At 42.4% G+C, this 15,023-nt stretch overlaps 1 protein-coding gene and 1 non-coding gene across 43 annotated transcripts in view; one reads left to right on the top strand and one right to left on the bottom strand.

The window, feature by feature from the left end:
• GAPVD1 (GTPase activating protein and VPS9 domains 1) overlaps window positions 1-15,023 on the top strand; it is a 109,172-nt gene that overhangs the window by 38,459 nt on the left and 55,690 nt on the right. For 29 of the 42 annotated variants that reach the window (XR_010148849.1, XM_024345880.3, XM_016961667.4 and 26 more), the window contains 5 exons: window positions 5,638-5,854; window positions 8,694-9,537; window positions 11,772-11,858; window positions 14,126-14,260; window positions 14,404-14,593. Coding sequence is in view for 40 of the 42 variants with exons in the window: in XM_024345880.3 (XP_024201648.1) it covers window positions 5,670-5,854; window positions 8,694-9,537; window positions 11,772-11,858; window positions 14,126-14,260; window positions 14,404-14,593 (1,441 nt within the window). In the remaining 2 variants the exon portion in view is untranslated. The remainder of the gene's footprint in view (window positions 1-5,637; window positions 5,855-8,693; window positions 9,538-11,771; window positions 11,859-14,125; window positions 14,261-14,403; window positions 14,594-15,023) is intronic. The other 13 variants (XR_010148850.1, XM_063788324.1, XM_063788318.1 and 10 more) reach the window with 1 other exon arrangement.
• Window positions 10,628-10,734, bottom strand: LOC112204517 (U6 spliceosomal RNA). The gene has a single exon (XR_002938149.1). It is a non-coding gene; the product is annotated as a U6 spliceosomal RNA (small nuclear RNA).

Below are 15,023 nucleotides of genomic sequence, written 5' to 3'. Positions count from 1 at the left end.
TTAGTGTTTGGGATATCAAGTAAGATATTTTTATGAAGTCAAAGGTTCATATAGTGGAGTAATGGAAGGTGGCCTGGGAAAATAGTTTGGGACCAGATTTTAGAAGACTGTACATGTTATAAACCTAAACAATTAGCTGTTTTCCTGAAGTAGTGGGAAGCCACTGAAGGTATCTTAGGCAGAACAATAATATAATTTTGATGGCAATTTAGATATATTAATGTGTTTGTGTGTTAAGAAATAATTGAGACACAGATTGGCCTCAGGGATGGAATGGAAATTCAGATGAGAGAGACTCTGTGAAGAATGCTGGCTGTCAACAGGCAGCAGTTGGTCAGAAGATTTAAAAACAAAAAAAAGAGGTCCGGGCGCGGTGGCTCACGCCTATAATCCCAGCACTTTGGGAGGCTCAGGTGGGCGGATCATGGGGTCAAGAAATCGAGACCATCCTGGCCAACATGGTGAAACCCCGTCTCTACTAAAAATACAAAAATTAGCTGGGCATGGTGACGCGCCCCTGTAGTCCCAGGTACTTGGGAGGCTGAGGCAGGAGAATCGCTTGAACCCGGGAGGCGGAGATTGCAGTGAGCCGAGATTGTGCCATTGTACTCCAGGCTGCTCCAGCCTGAGCGACAGAGCAAAACTCCGTCTCCAAAAAAAAAAAAAAAAGAATACCGGCTGGAAATACAGCAAGATGCTCCTTCCCTATTGGAAGAATGGTATTGAGTTATTAACAGAGGTAAAAAAAAGTTGCAGAGGAAAACAATGGTTTTAACATAGTTGAATTTAAAGTTGTGAAAGATTATCTAAGGCATATATCTGAGTGACGCTGTAAAGAAAGGAGTGCTTCTAGGTAGATCAATATGGATTTAGGAGTTTTTCATGTAGACATTAGGGTAATAGCAATAGTGTACTGACTCTATCACCTTTCACCTGTATGGCCTTGAGCAAATCCCCAGGCCTCAGTTTTCTTAGCTGCAAAATACCTGTCTTGGAGGGAATATTATGAAGACTAAATGTGCAAAGTTCTTAGACCCATTCCACGCAGTTTTCAGTTTATAAACTGGTTTCTCATAAGATAATCATGATGAATAACGCCTTCTCTGTATGGAGATGTCAGCACCTTGTATTTCCTGCCTTTTAACTTCTCTGGAATTTGCCATGTTCTTTCCATTTCCCACTGTCAACGTTTCTTGCTTATCAGCAATTTCTTTGTCTCTCTTTGTCTATTCCATCCCCACCTCCTCACACTTTCCCTTGGTACCAGAGACTTTATGTAGTCAAATATAAATTTAATTGTGTTAATCCCGTTTAAGCCTCTTCTCCATCACATGCAGTGCAAAGTTCTTTTTTTTTTTTTTTTTTTTTTTTTCGAGACAGGGTTTCACTCTGTCACCCAAGCTGCTCTAATGCAGTGGCATGATCATGGCTCACGGTAGCCTCAACCTCCAGATGCTCCCACCCTAGCCTCTTGTGTAGCTGGGACTACAGGCGCCTGCCACCACACCCAGCTAAGTTTTGTATTTTTTGTAGAGATAGAGTTTTGCCATGATGCCCAGGCTGGTCTCGAACTCCTGGGCTCAAGTGACCTGCCTGCCTTAGCTTCCCAAAGTGCTAGAATTATAGGTGTGAGCCTCTGCCAAGTTTCTTAACTCTTGAGTTTTCTATGCCTTCTGTCTCTGTAGCCTTATCTCTTAGTATACACTTTCTCCCTCCTCCCTCCATCCCCACTCTTAACTGCACAAAGATACATGGCCCCAAACTGAAATAAGCCATGTGTAGGTCCCTAAATAGACTTCGTGTCATATATATATATATATATATATATGCCTTTGTTTGGTTGGCTCTTTCTATCCAGAATATTCTACCCCCACCTGTCTGGCAAATAGTTTTTTTTTTTTTTTTTTTCATTTTTTAGACAGAGTCTTGCTCTGTCACTCAGGCTGGAGTGCAGTGGTGCAATCTCGGCTCACTGCAACCCCCACCTCCCAGGTTCAAGCAGTTCTCTGCCTCAGCCTCCTGAGTAGCTGGGATTACAGGTGCCTACCACCATGCCTGGCTGATTTTTTTGTATTTTTGGTAGAGATGGGGTTTCACCATCTTGGCCAGGCTGGTCTTGAACTACTGACCTCGTGACCCACCCGCCTCGGCCTCCCAAAATGCTGGGATTACAGGTGTGAGCCTCTGCGCCTGGCCAGTTTTTTGTTTTTGGGTTTTTGCACATACTTGTCTTTTAAGACTAAGTTGAGGAATCTATTTCTTCAGTCATTCCTTTTATTTTTGTCCTTACTCTGTGTTGTGTAGACTTGTAGCGTAATACTCATAATGTTTTTGGGCAGCCATTTGCTTGCATGCCTGCCTCATTCCACTAGTTTAGAAAGTTATTGAGGGCACAGACTAGGTTTTCTCCTTTTTTTGTATTTCTGGTGCCTAATATGTTGCTTGTGCCAGGCACAGAATAAATTCAGATTTTGTCAACTTTGTTTTTTTTGTTTTGAGATGGAGTTTCACTCTGGTTGTCCAGGCTGGAGTGCAATGGCGCGATCTCAGCTCACCGCAACCTCCGCCTCCCGGGTTCAAGCGATTCTCTTGCTTCAGCCTCCTGATAACTGGGATTACAGGCATGCACCACCACACCTGACTAATTTTATATTTTTAGTAGAGACGGGATTTCTCCGTGTTGGTCAGGCTGGTCTTGAACTCCCGACCTCAGGTGATCTGTCTGCCTCGGCCTCCCAAAGTGCTGGGATTACAGGCGTGAGCCCCCGCGCCCGGCCTTGTGCACATTTTATACATGAAAAGAACTGAGGTTAAGAGGTTATATATTATATATTCAGGGCAACTGAACTAATTAATGAAGCATATAGGGTTTTTTTTTTTTTTAGATGGAGTTTCTCTCTTGTCGCCCATGCTGGAGTGCAGTGGCAACGATCTCAGCTCACTGCACACCCAGCTAATTTTTGTATTTTTCATAGAGATGGGGTTTCACCATCTTGGCCAGGCTCGTCTTAAACTCCTGACCTCAGGTGATCCACCTGCCTCAGCCTCCCAAAGTGCTGGGATTACAGGTGTGAACCACCACACCCGGCCACATATAGTTCTTAGTTTTTTTTTTTGTTTTTTTTTGAGATGGAGTCTTACTCTGTCACCAGACTGGCGTGCAGTGGCGCGATCTCAGCTCACTGCAACGTCTGCCTCCCGGGTTCAAGCAATGCTCTTGCCTCAGTCTCCTGAGTAACTGGGATTACAGGCATGTGCCACCATGCCCGGCTAATTTTGTATTTTTGGTAGAGACCAGGTTTCTCCATGATGGTCAGGCTGGTCTTGAACTCCTGATCTCAGGTGATCCCCTTGCCTTGGCCTCCCAAAGTGCTGGGATTACAGGTGTGAGCCACTGTGCCTGGCCTTTTTTTTTTTTTTTTTCTCCTATTTTTTTGGAGACAGTCTCGTTCTGTTGCCCATGCTGGAGTGCAGTGGTGCGATTTCAGCTCACTGCAACCTCTGCCTCCTGGGTTCAAGTTTCTCCTGTCTCAGCCTCCTGAGTAGCTGGGATTGCAGCCACCTGCCACCACGCCTGGTGAATTTTTGTATTTTTAGTAGAGACAGGGTCTCACCATGTTGGCCAGGCTGGTCTCGAACTCCTGACCTCAAGTGAGCCACCTGCCTTGGCCTCCCAGAGTGCTAGGATTACAGGTGTGAGCCACCGTGCCCAACCCAAGAAATTTTTTGCTAACTTGATGACTCTCTGCTGCCCAGACACACAATATTATGTTTTGTTATCTGTGCCACAGGTATTTCTGTTGTTGATTTAACATTTGTGATCTGGCACAAATTCTAGATTCAAGGGCATAGCTTAAATAATAATGCTTTAAAATATGTGTGCTATTTGTATCAGTTTGTTTAGCTGCTAGATAAATAAGAGTAGTGAGATTTCATTTATTCCTTTGGCAAATATTTATTCAACTCCTGCTGTGAACTAGGCCGTCTCCTAGTCCCTGAAATTACAGCTGTGAATGAACAAAGCAAACAAGGCTTGGCCCTGCTGTCACTTACCTTCTAGTGGGGAAGCCTCACAATAAGCACGATTAACATGCAGGTAGATATCTGTAATATAATGCTAGATAGGGGCAGTGCTTTTTTAAAAGGCCAGAAGAGGGATTAGGAAGTTATATTTTCTATTGTAGAAGGAGTTGTCTGAGAAGGCCTTTCTAAATACATGTTTGAGTGGAGAGATGTGAATGGAATGAAGATACTGGATAACCTTCCAGACAGAGAGGTCAGCAAATGTGGACACTTTGAGAGAGGGACATGCTTGGCCTGTTCAAGGAACAGCAAGAAGGCAGATGTTCTGGAGCTGTGTGAACTAGGGTGGGATTGTAGGAGAGGAAATTGGAGAAGTAGCCAGGGGTAGATCATATAGGACCTTCAGATTTCATTCTGTCATGAAATAAAGCCTGTGGATGGTTTCCAGTAGGGGAATGAAGTGATCTGACTTAAGTTTTGTTTTGTTTTGTTTTGTTTTTTGAGATAGAGTCTCACTCTATTGCCCAGGCTGGAGTGCAGTGGCATGATCTCGCCTCACTGCAACCTCCGCCTACCAGGTTCAAACAATTCTCCTGCCTCAGCCTCCCGAGTAGCTAGGACTACAGGTATACACCACCACACCCAACTAATTTTTGTATTTTTAGTAGAAATGGGGTTTCATCATGTTAACCAGGCTGGTCTCGAACTCCTGACCTCAGGTGATCCACCTGCCTTGGCCTCCCAAAGTGCTGGGATTACATGCGTGAGCCACCGCGCCCGGCTGTGATCTGACTTTTTAATTCACTATGCTATGTAGAGAACAGATTCTAGAAGTACAAGAAAGGAAGCAGCGAGATCACTTAGGATGTGGTGATTATGCACCTCCTAGTGAGAATTGATGTGATTAGCAATGGAGGGGGGAATAAGTAGTCAGATTTTAAATATATTTTGAAGATAGAATCAACAGGATATTTTGATTGTGATTAGAAAGAGCACAGTCAAGGATAACTCTGGGGTTAACAAATAGACATTGTATTTGAGGATATACACAGGGTTTACAGCACCTGTCTCTAAGCGGTGGCTTAGCAGTGAGCTTTTTTTTCTTTTTGCTTATCTGTATTTACCAATTTTTCTATGCTGAACCTGTAATACTTCTGTAATAAAAAGATAGAGATTATTTGAAAATTAGAGTTAAAAGTGGTATCAAATGTAACCTAATTTTTTATTTATTTTTTATTTTTTGATGAGCTCTGTCATCAGGCTGGGGTGCAGTGATGCAATCTCAGCTCACTGCAACCTCTGTCTCCCGGGTTCGAGGAATCCCCCTGCCTCAGCCTTCTGAGTAGCCGGGACTACAGGCGCGCCCCACCGCGCCTGGCTAATTTTTTGTGTTTTAGTAGAGACAGGTTTCACCATGTTGGCCAGGGTGGTCTCGATCTCTTGATCTTGTAATCCGCCCTCCTTGGCCTCCCAAAGTGCTGGGATTATAGGCATGAGCCACCGCGCCTGCCCAAATGTAACTTAATTCTTAAAGTGTTCTCCTGTCCCTTTTGATTTTAGAAAAGAACTTAAGTGACATACATAAACTTTAAATCTTTATCTTTTTACTCTTAGTGATCAGCCTTTGAGCCTTTCCCACATTGAAGATGGTGAAACTAGATATTCATACTCTGGCTCATCACCTCAAGCAGGAACGCTTATATGTAAACTCTGAGAAACAGCTTATTCAGAGGCTCAATGCAGATGTACTTAAGACAGCTGAAAAGTTGTATCGTACAGCATGGATTGCGAAGCAACAGAGAATCAATTTGGATCGGCTTATCATAACCAGGTAAAGAAATGATTTTCAGGTTTTAAGTTTTGTGAACCACTATGATTCTGTAAATAAATTAGTAACTGTAAATAAATGAATCTGTTTCCAACAAAGTGCATTATTTAAGATAATTTACATCAATGTTAAGGTGAGTCTTTGCTTATAATACAGTTTATTTGGATTATTAAGTAACTTAGGCACTTTTATAGAAAATTGTAACTTAAGCATTGACATTTTATGTCACACCAATTGGTTTTGTGTCTTTGTCTATATAAAATGTTATTGTTGGCTGGGCGTGGTGGCTCACACCTATAATCCCAGCATTTTGGGAGGCCAAGGCGGGTGGATCATGAGGGCAGGAGTTTAAGACCAGCCTGGCCAAGATGGTGAAACTCCATCTCTACTAAAAATACAAAAATTATCTGGGCATTGTGGTAGGCGCCTGTAATCCCAGCTACTTGGGAGGCTGAGGCAGAGAATTGCTTGAACCCGGGAGGTGGAGGTTGCAGTGGGCCGAGATTGTGCCACTGCACTCCAGCCTGGGCCATAGAGCCAGACTCTGTCTCCTCAAAAGAAAAAAAAAATGTTGTTGTAGAGAGTAAATTATCTGTTCTGCTTTTCTCCTAATATTATTTAATATATAGGTTTCCAGCTGGGTGTGGTGGCTGACACCTGTAATCCTAGCACTTTGGGAGGCCGAGGCGGGTGGATCACGAGGTCAGGAGTTCAAGACCAGCCAGGCCAAGATGATGAAACCCCATCTCTACTAAAAATACAAAAATTAGCGGGGCATGGTGGCATACGCCTGTAATCCCAGCTACTCGGGAGGCTGAGGCAGGAGAATGGCTTGAACCCGGGAGGTGGAGGTTGCAGTGAGCCAAAATCGCACCACTGCACTCTAGCCTGGGTGACAGAGTGAGACTCTGTCTCAAAAAAAAAAAAAAAAAAAAAAAAAAAAATATATATATATATATATATGTTTCCATGTTTTGATATTGTATAGCTATTTTTCGGGTTTAGAAACCACATTTTATTGTCTTAATACCTACGAAGAACATTTATTTTATTTTATTTTATTTTTGAGTCGGAGTCTCGCTCTGTCCCCCAGGCTGGAGTGCAGTGGCATGATCTCAGCTCACTGAAACCTCTGCCTCCTGGGTTCAAGAGATTCTCCTGCCTCAGCCTCCTGAGTAGCTGGGATTACAGACTTGTGCCACCATGCCTGGCTAATTTTTGTATTTTTAGTAGAGACGGGGTTTCATCATGTTGGTCAGACTGGTCTTGAACTTCTGACCTCGCAGTCTGCCCCCTCGGCCTCCCAAAGTGCTGGGATTATAGGTATGAGCCACCCTGCCTGGCCAAGAACAGTTTTTAACTCTAAGAATATCAGTGCTGTTGAGAATATAAGCCAGATGCAAAAGAATACATACTGTATGATTCTATTTGTATGAAGTTCAAAAAGAGGCAGGACTGATCTTTGATGACAGAAATCAGAATAATGGTTACTTTTTGGGCTTGAGAGGGTGGTATTGACTGGGAAAGGGCACGTGAAAGCATTCTTGGGTTTTTAAAATGTTCCATGTCTTAATCTGAGTGGTGATTACTGGGTGCATGTATGTGTAAAAATTGTTCAAGCTGAACACTTGACATTTGTGCACTTTACTGTATTTTACCTCAATAAAAATGAGTTAAAAAAAAAAAAAGAACAGTGCTGTTGTGGGCATTGTGGTTTTTTTCCCCACATCTTTTAGGCTTATTTTATTTGGATTTGTTTCCAGAAGCAAAAAGCCTAGTTAAAGGATGTGATGCTGCAGGTCATTACATACTGGCATGTTGCTGTTGAGAATGGTTGAGCAATATGCTGATATCGACTTCATTTTTATTATTTTTTAGTACTTGAGTATTTGTAAACTTTCTTATGTCCATAAATAAGCATAAGCAGTTTAACTGTAGCTGATTTTTTTTTTTTTTTCAGACAGGATCTGGCTGTGTCGCCCAGGCTGAAATGCAGTGGTATGATCTTGAGTCACTGCTGTCTCAAGCTCCTGAGCTCAAGCGATTTTCCCACCTCAGCCTCCTGAGTGCTGGGACTACAGGCACACGCCACCACATCTAGCTAATTTTTGTATTTTTTTGTAGAGATGGGGTTTCACCATATTTTCCAGGCTGGTCTTGAACTCCTGGGCTCAAGTGATCCTCCCACCTTGGCCTCCCAAAGTCTGGGATTACAGGTGTGAGCCACTGTGTCCTTCCTGTAGCTAATTTTAATTTAATCCATAAGAGGGCAGCTCTGGACAGTTTTTAGGATCTACAAACTGATAATTTTCTCTTTCTTTCTTTCTTTTTTTTCCAGACAGAGTCTTGCTTTGTTGGCCAGGGTGGAGTGAGGTGGCATGATTGCAGCTCACTGCAACCTCTACCTTCTGGGTTCAAGTGATTCTCCTGCCTCAATTTTCCAAGTAGCTGGGATTATAGGTGCCTGCCACCATGCCTGGCTAATTTTTGTATTTTTAGAAGAAATGGGAATTTCGCTGTGTTGGCCAGGCTGGTCTCGACTTCCTGGCCTCAAGTGATTTGCCCGCCTCGGCCTCACAAAGTGCTGGGATTACAGGTCTGAGCCACCGCACCCAGCCCCAATACTTTTCATTGATTCTGATTTGATAAGAGGAAATTGTCCTTTGTACTTTTTAGTTTTGTCGTCCTTTACTCATTGAGTTGCTGTTAGTTTAAAAAATTTTAGCAGTTCAGAGTGACCTCATTGTTGGGACCATAATCAACTCACATATCCATGTTTGGATATAGTATATGTGTTATTATTAATACTATTATTTTGCTTGTTTGCTCTTTTTTTTTTTAGTGCTGAAGCTTCCCCTGCTGAATGTTGCCAACATGCCAAAATTTTGGAAGATACACAATTTGTTGATGGGTATAAGCAATTGGGATTTCAGGAGACTGCTTATGGAGAATTCTTGAGTCGATTGAGGGAAAATCCTCGTCTTATTGCCTCCTCTTTGGTTGCTGGAGAGAAACTTAATCAGGAGAACACACAAAGTGTTATTTACACAGTTTTTACCTCCCTGTATGGCAATTGCATCATGCAAGAAGATGAAAGCTACCTCCTTCAGGTTTTGCGATACTTGATTGAATTTGAACTTAAAGAAAGTGACAACCCTAGGCGACTTTTGAGGAGAGGAACTTGTGCCTTCAGCATCTTATTTAAACTTTTTTCTGAAGGACTGTTTTCTGCCAAACTTTTCCTCACAGCCACTTTACATGAGCCAATTATGCAACTGCTTGTTGAAGATGAAGATCACCTGGAAACAGATCCAAACAAGCTAATTGAGAGGTTCTCTCCATCTCAGCAGGAAAAACTCTTTGGAGAGAAGGGCTCAGATAGATTCAGGCAAAAAGTTCAAGAAATGGTGGAGTCCAATGAAGCCAAGCTAGTGGCTTTGGTGAACAAATTTATTGGTTATCTCAAACAGAACACATATTGTTTTCCACATAGTTTAAGGTGGATCGTGTCTCAGATGTACAAAACCCTCTCCTGTGTAGATAGGCTGGAAGTTGGGGAGGTCAGGGCAATGTGTACTGATCTCCTGTTGGCCTGCTTCATTTGTCCTGCAGTTGTCAATCCAGAACAATATGGAATAATTTCCGATGCTCCTATTAATGAAGTAGCACGATTTAATCTGATGCAGGTATGCTTTTGCTATTATTATTAACGTGGCATTTAGTTTAAAATTCAGTTGATTGGGCTGTGGGGGTGGGAACAAATAATACGATGACAGTATTTGTATATTCTTACAACTTTTTCTCAACCAGTCCTAAGTATTTGCATCTTATTAAATAAAAGCAGTAATACTGGGATTTAAAATTATTGCGGTCACAAAACATTTTGTCTTTGTCTGTTTTTTGAGACAGGGTCTCACTCTGTTGCCCAGGCTGGAGTGCAGTGGCGCAATCTCAGGTCACTGCAACCTCCGCCTCCCGGGTTCAAGCAATTCTCCTGCTTCAGCCTCCTGAGTAGCTGGGATTACAGGCACACACCACCGCCCTGGCTAATTTTTGTATTTTTAGCCATGGGGTTAAAATTTAGTCAGGCTGGTCTTAAACTCCTGACCTCAGATGATCCGCCCACCTCGGCTTCCCAAAGTGCTGGGATTACAGGCGTGAGCCACCACTCCTGGCCTTGGGTGATTGTTAAAAAATGATTAGCTCAAGCTGGGTGTGGTGGCTCTCACCTGTAATCCCGGCACTTTGGGAGGCCAAGGTGGGTAGATCGTTTGACATCAGGAATTTGAGACCAGCCTCAGCAACATAGTGAGACCCCCAACTGCCCCGTATCTATTAAAAAAAAAAAAAAATTGGCCGGGTGCGGTGGCTTACGCCTGTAATCCCAGCACTTTGGGAGGCCGAGGCGGGCGGATCACCTGATGTCCAGAGTTTGAGACCAACCTGACCAACATGGAGAAACCCCATCTCTACTAAAAATACAAAATTAGCGGGGTGTGGTGTCACATGCCTGTAATCCCAGTTACTTGGGAGGCTGAGGCAGGAGAATTGCTTGAACCCGGGAGACAGAGGTTGCGATGAGCTGAGATTGCACCATTGCACTCCAGCCTGGGCAACAAGAGCGAAACTCCATCTCAAAAAAAAAAAAATCAGAAAAAATGATTAGCTGTTTTTAATGATCAGTTATATCACCTTGGGATGTTTAGCAATTCACTGTATAGAAATGCCTGAAATAAAATTTTTAACTTTTTTTAACGTTTATAAATTTTAAAAAATTATAATATGGAACACTTCACAAATTTGTGTGTCATCCTTGCACAGGTGCCATGCTAATCTTCTCTGTAGAGTTCCAATTTTAGTATATGTGCTTCTGAAGCGAGCACAAAATTTTTGACATGAAACAGTAGGTTTTTTTTTGTTTGTCTGTTTGTTTTGAGACAGTCTCACTCTGTCACCCAGGCTGGAGTACAGTGGTGCCATCTTAGCTCTCTGTAGCCTTTGAACTCCTGAGCTCAAGTGACCCTTCTGCCTCACCCTCCTGAGTAGCTGGGACTACAGGTGTGTACCAGCACACCTCGCTCATTTAAAAAATGTTTTTGTAGAGACAGGGTCTTGCTTTGTTGTCCAGGCTGGTCTTGAACTCCTGGCCTCAGGTAATCCTCCTATTTTGGCCTCTCAAAGTGCTGGGATCATAGGCGTAAGCTACTGTGCCTGGCCCATGAAACACTTAAATTTATTCTTATGGTAGATAATGTATTTGTAGTTTTTTTTTTTTTTTTTTTTTTGTCATTCCAGTAGAGATCGAATTACATATTTTCAGAATCAGTAAAAAGGGGGCTTGTCCCAGATATTAAGAAGAGGATGTTGTAATAACTTTCATCATTAGCCTTTAAAAAGAGTGCAGTAACAAATTTTGCCAGTAAGGTACTTGTTCTATGAATTAGTATTTACTTTATCAAACCAGCTTATGTTAGGAATCATTTGCTTTTAAATCTAGGAAAAAAATTATACCTTGATTGCTTTGTGAACGCTATAAGGTAATGTTCTTAATATTAACTTAAGGCAATTTAATGAATGAGTCAGCTTTTACAAATTAATTTAAAAAGCTCTAAACAAATGAAAAGTACAATGTCAGAAACAAATGTATTGTGCTTTTTTCCCCTAATGTTGATATCTTATGTGTTAAAGAGAAATTAAAGCAAAAATTTATACTTTCTCTAACTCTTAATCTAAAAATAGTAAAAGCTGACATAAGGTACACATTTTTTGGGGGATACTATTTCATATGCCTGGTCAGGTGATATGAATAGTATTATGAAACAGATTTTTAGAACAGAATAGACGTGCTTGCGTCCATAGAGACGTATTTGTGAGTATCTGTCTGTAGCTTATGTCTCCCTACCACTGCTTTGGGTTGCAGGTAGGCCGCCTTTTGCAGCAGTTAGCAATGACTGGCTCTGAAGAGGGAGATCCCCGAACAAAGAGCAGCCTTGGAAAGTTTGACAAAGTAAGAATAAATATGATTTATAGAAAATTCTGAAGTATTAGTGAGCCTAACTGTTCTCTTCATTAAATCTTGTCCTTAGGTGATATCTAAATTAAATGTTCTTTTAATTAGCTACAGTATTGGATCAGCAGCATTTAAAGATGATTAATTCCCACAGATGTATTGAGGAGATGCCGTCGTAAGAGAATCAAAGAGCTGTTAAGATTATTTTATTTTAAAAAGTTTTTTTTTTTTTTTTTTTGAGATGGAGTCTCGCTCCGTCACCCAGGCGGAGTGCAGTGGCACGATCTTGGCTCACTGCGACCTCTGCCTCCGGGTTCAAGCAACTCTCTGCCTCAGCCTCCCCAGTAACTGGGATCACAGGTGCCTGCCACTACACCCAGCTAATTTTTGTATTTTTAGTAGAGACGGGGTTTCACCTTCTTGGCCAGGCTGGTCTTGAACTCATGGCCTCGTGATCCACCTGCCTCGGCCTCCCAAAGTGCTAGGATTACAGGCGTGAGCCACCGCGCCTGGCCAACTTTTAAATTTTCGAGTCAGTGTCTCACTCTGTTGCCCAGGCTGGAGTGCAGTGGTGTGATCACGGCTCAAACTCCTGGGCTCACGCAGTCCTTGCACCTTAGCCTCCCAAGTACCTGGGCTATAGGGGCACACCACCATACCCGGCTAAGTGTTTTTATTGTTATAGAGACGAGATCTTGCTATGTTGCGCAGACTGGTCTTGACTCCTGGCCTCAAGTGATCCTCCTGCCTCAGCATTCCAGCGTGCTAGGATTACAGATGTCAGCCACCATGCCTGGTCGATAATTGTTTAATTTTAAGTGTAGTTTATAAGTTAACATCTATGACATTGTTCAATTAATTTAGTTAAATAAAATTTTAATCAGTCTTACTTTGATTAAGCTGTACATTCAACCAATGAAAATTCAAGGATATTTGAGTAAAATTTCCCTTCCACGTCTCATCTCTAGTCTTCATTCCCTGCCCCCACAAAACATTCTTTTTTTTTTGAGACAGAGTTTTCTTCTTGTCACAGAGGTTCGCTGTTGTCACCCAGGCTGGAGTGCAGTGGTGAGATCTCGGCTCACTGTTAACTCTGCCTCCCAGGTTCAAGCAATTCTCCTGCCTCAGCCTCCGAGTAGCTGGGATTATAGGCGTGAGCCACCACGCCTGGCCCCCAAAAGATTCATGATGTTATTAGGTTGTTTTTCCTTCTAGAGGTCCATATGTTTACAGGCAAATTCCTACGTACACTACATACTTCCAACCATCCCTTCCTTTCCCTTTCAGAAATAGTAGCACAATGTGTATGCTGTTCTGTGTTGTGTTATGTTTGTCTCCAACATCTTATTGTTATTTTCTTTTTTTTTTTTGAGACAGGGTCTCACTTTGTCACCCAGTGATGCCATCTCAGCTCACTGCAGCCTCGACCTCCCTGGCGCAAGCAGTCCTCCCACCTCAGCTTCCCAAGTAGCTGGGACTACAGGTGCGCGCCACCACACCTGGCTAATTTTGGTATTTTTCATAGAGACAAGGTTTTGCCCTGTTGCCCCAAGTGGTTTTGAACTTCTGAGCTCAAGCAGTCCACCCACCTTGGCCTCCCAAAGTGCTGGGATTGCAGGCATGCACCACCACACCCAGCTCCAAGATCTTAGACTATATCAGTACAAAAAGAGTTTAATTTTTTTAGGTTGGGTGCAGTGGCTCATGCTGGTAATCCTAGTGCTGAGCGCACTTTGGGAAGCTGAGGTGGACGGATCACTTGAACTCAGAAGTTTGAGACCAGTCTGGGCAACATGGTGAAACCCCATCTCTACAAAAAATACAAAATTAGGTCAGGCGGGGTGGCTCACATTTGTATTTTTGGCACTTTGGGAGGCCGAGGCGGGTGGATCACCTGAGGTCAGGAGTTCAAGACCAGCCTGTCCAACATGGCAAAACCCCATCTCTACTAAATATACAAAAATTAGCCGGGCATGGTCGTGGCACCTATAATCCCAGCTACTCGGGAGGCTGAGGCAGGAGAATCACAGTCGGGGAGGAGGTGTGCAGAGGTTGCAGTGAGCTGAGATGGCGCTATTTCATTCCAGCCTGGGTAAAAGAGTGAAACTTTGTCTCAAAAAAAAAAAAAAAAAAAAAATTTAACATCTTAAAAAAATATGATTTTTAAGATGTTTAAATTTTTTCATGCTTGTCCACCTTAATGAGAAATTTCGTTCCAGTATTTTAAAGGGAAATGTTTCACTGTTTTTTTCCTGTTTTAACAGAGCTGTGTTGCCGCTTTCCTTGATGTTGTGATTGGGGGCCGTGCAGTGGAGACCCCTCCATTGTCTTCCGTCAATCTTCTGGAAGGATTGAGCAGAACTGTGGTTTATATAACCTACAGTCAGCTTATTACTCTGGTAATGGCTTCATTGTTTAAGAGAATTTCTCAAAAGTCTTTTAGCTAAGCGTGAGCAAAAACATACATGAGTACATTGTGTGGGAAATACATATTGTATTTGAAAAAGTGATTTCACTAGCTAATGTTCTTTGCTTTTGCCAGGTGAATTTTATGAAGAGTGTGATGTCTGGAGATCAACTGAGAGAAGATAGAATGGCTCTTGACAATTTATTGGCAAACCTACCCCCGGCCAAGCCAGGAAAAAGTAGCAGTTTAGAAATGACTCCCTACAATACACCTCAGCTATCTCCAGCAACCACTCCAGCAAATAAAAAGAATCGATTACCTATAGGTAAAGAGAATTTCTCGTATCGGAGCTTTCTCTTAAATCTAATATTTCATTAGCCTTTGTTATTGCTCAGTGTTTTGGAACATATGTTTAAGTACTTGGGAAAGTCTTTCTCTTCATGTTTACTGATGGTATTTCAGTTTTTAGAAATCGTATCAGATTAGTTAAGGTTTATCAGTAGTCTTTAGCTTTGCCTACATACTTTTCATAATTAATTGAAATCATGCTATCCACAGTATACTTTCTTTAAATTTTATTGTCTTTTCTTGAAAAAATTTTGGAAATGTTATAAGTAGTCATTTTTAAAACTATGTAGCCCTCAGCCTGGTGTGGTGGCACGTGCCTGTGGTCCCAGCTACTTGGGAGGCTGAGATGGGGAGATCGCTTGAGCCTGGGAGGTCGAGGCTGCAGTGAACCATGATCGTGCCACTGC

This window comes from Pan troglodytes, chromosome 11 (genome assembly GCF_028858775.2).
Source record: "Pan troglodytes isolate AG18354 chromosome 11, NHGRI_mPanTro3-v2.0_pri, whole genome shotgun sequence".
NCBI lineage: Eukaryota > Metazoa > Chordata > Mammalia > Primates > Hominidae > Pan > Pan troglodytes.
Note: the sequence above shows the minus strand (reverse complement) of the source record. Positions and strands in the feature narration are given on the sequence as shown.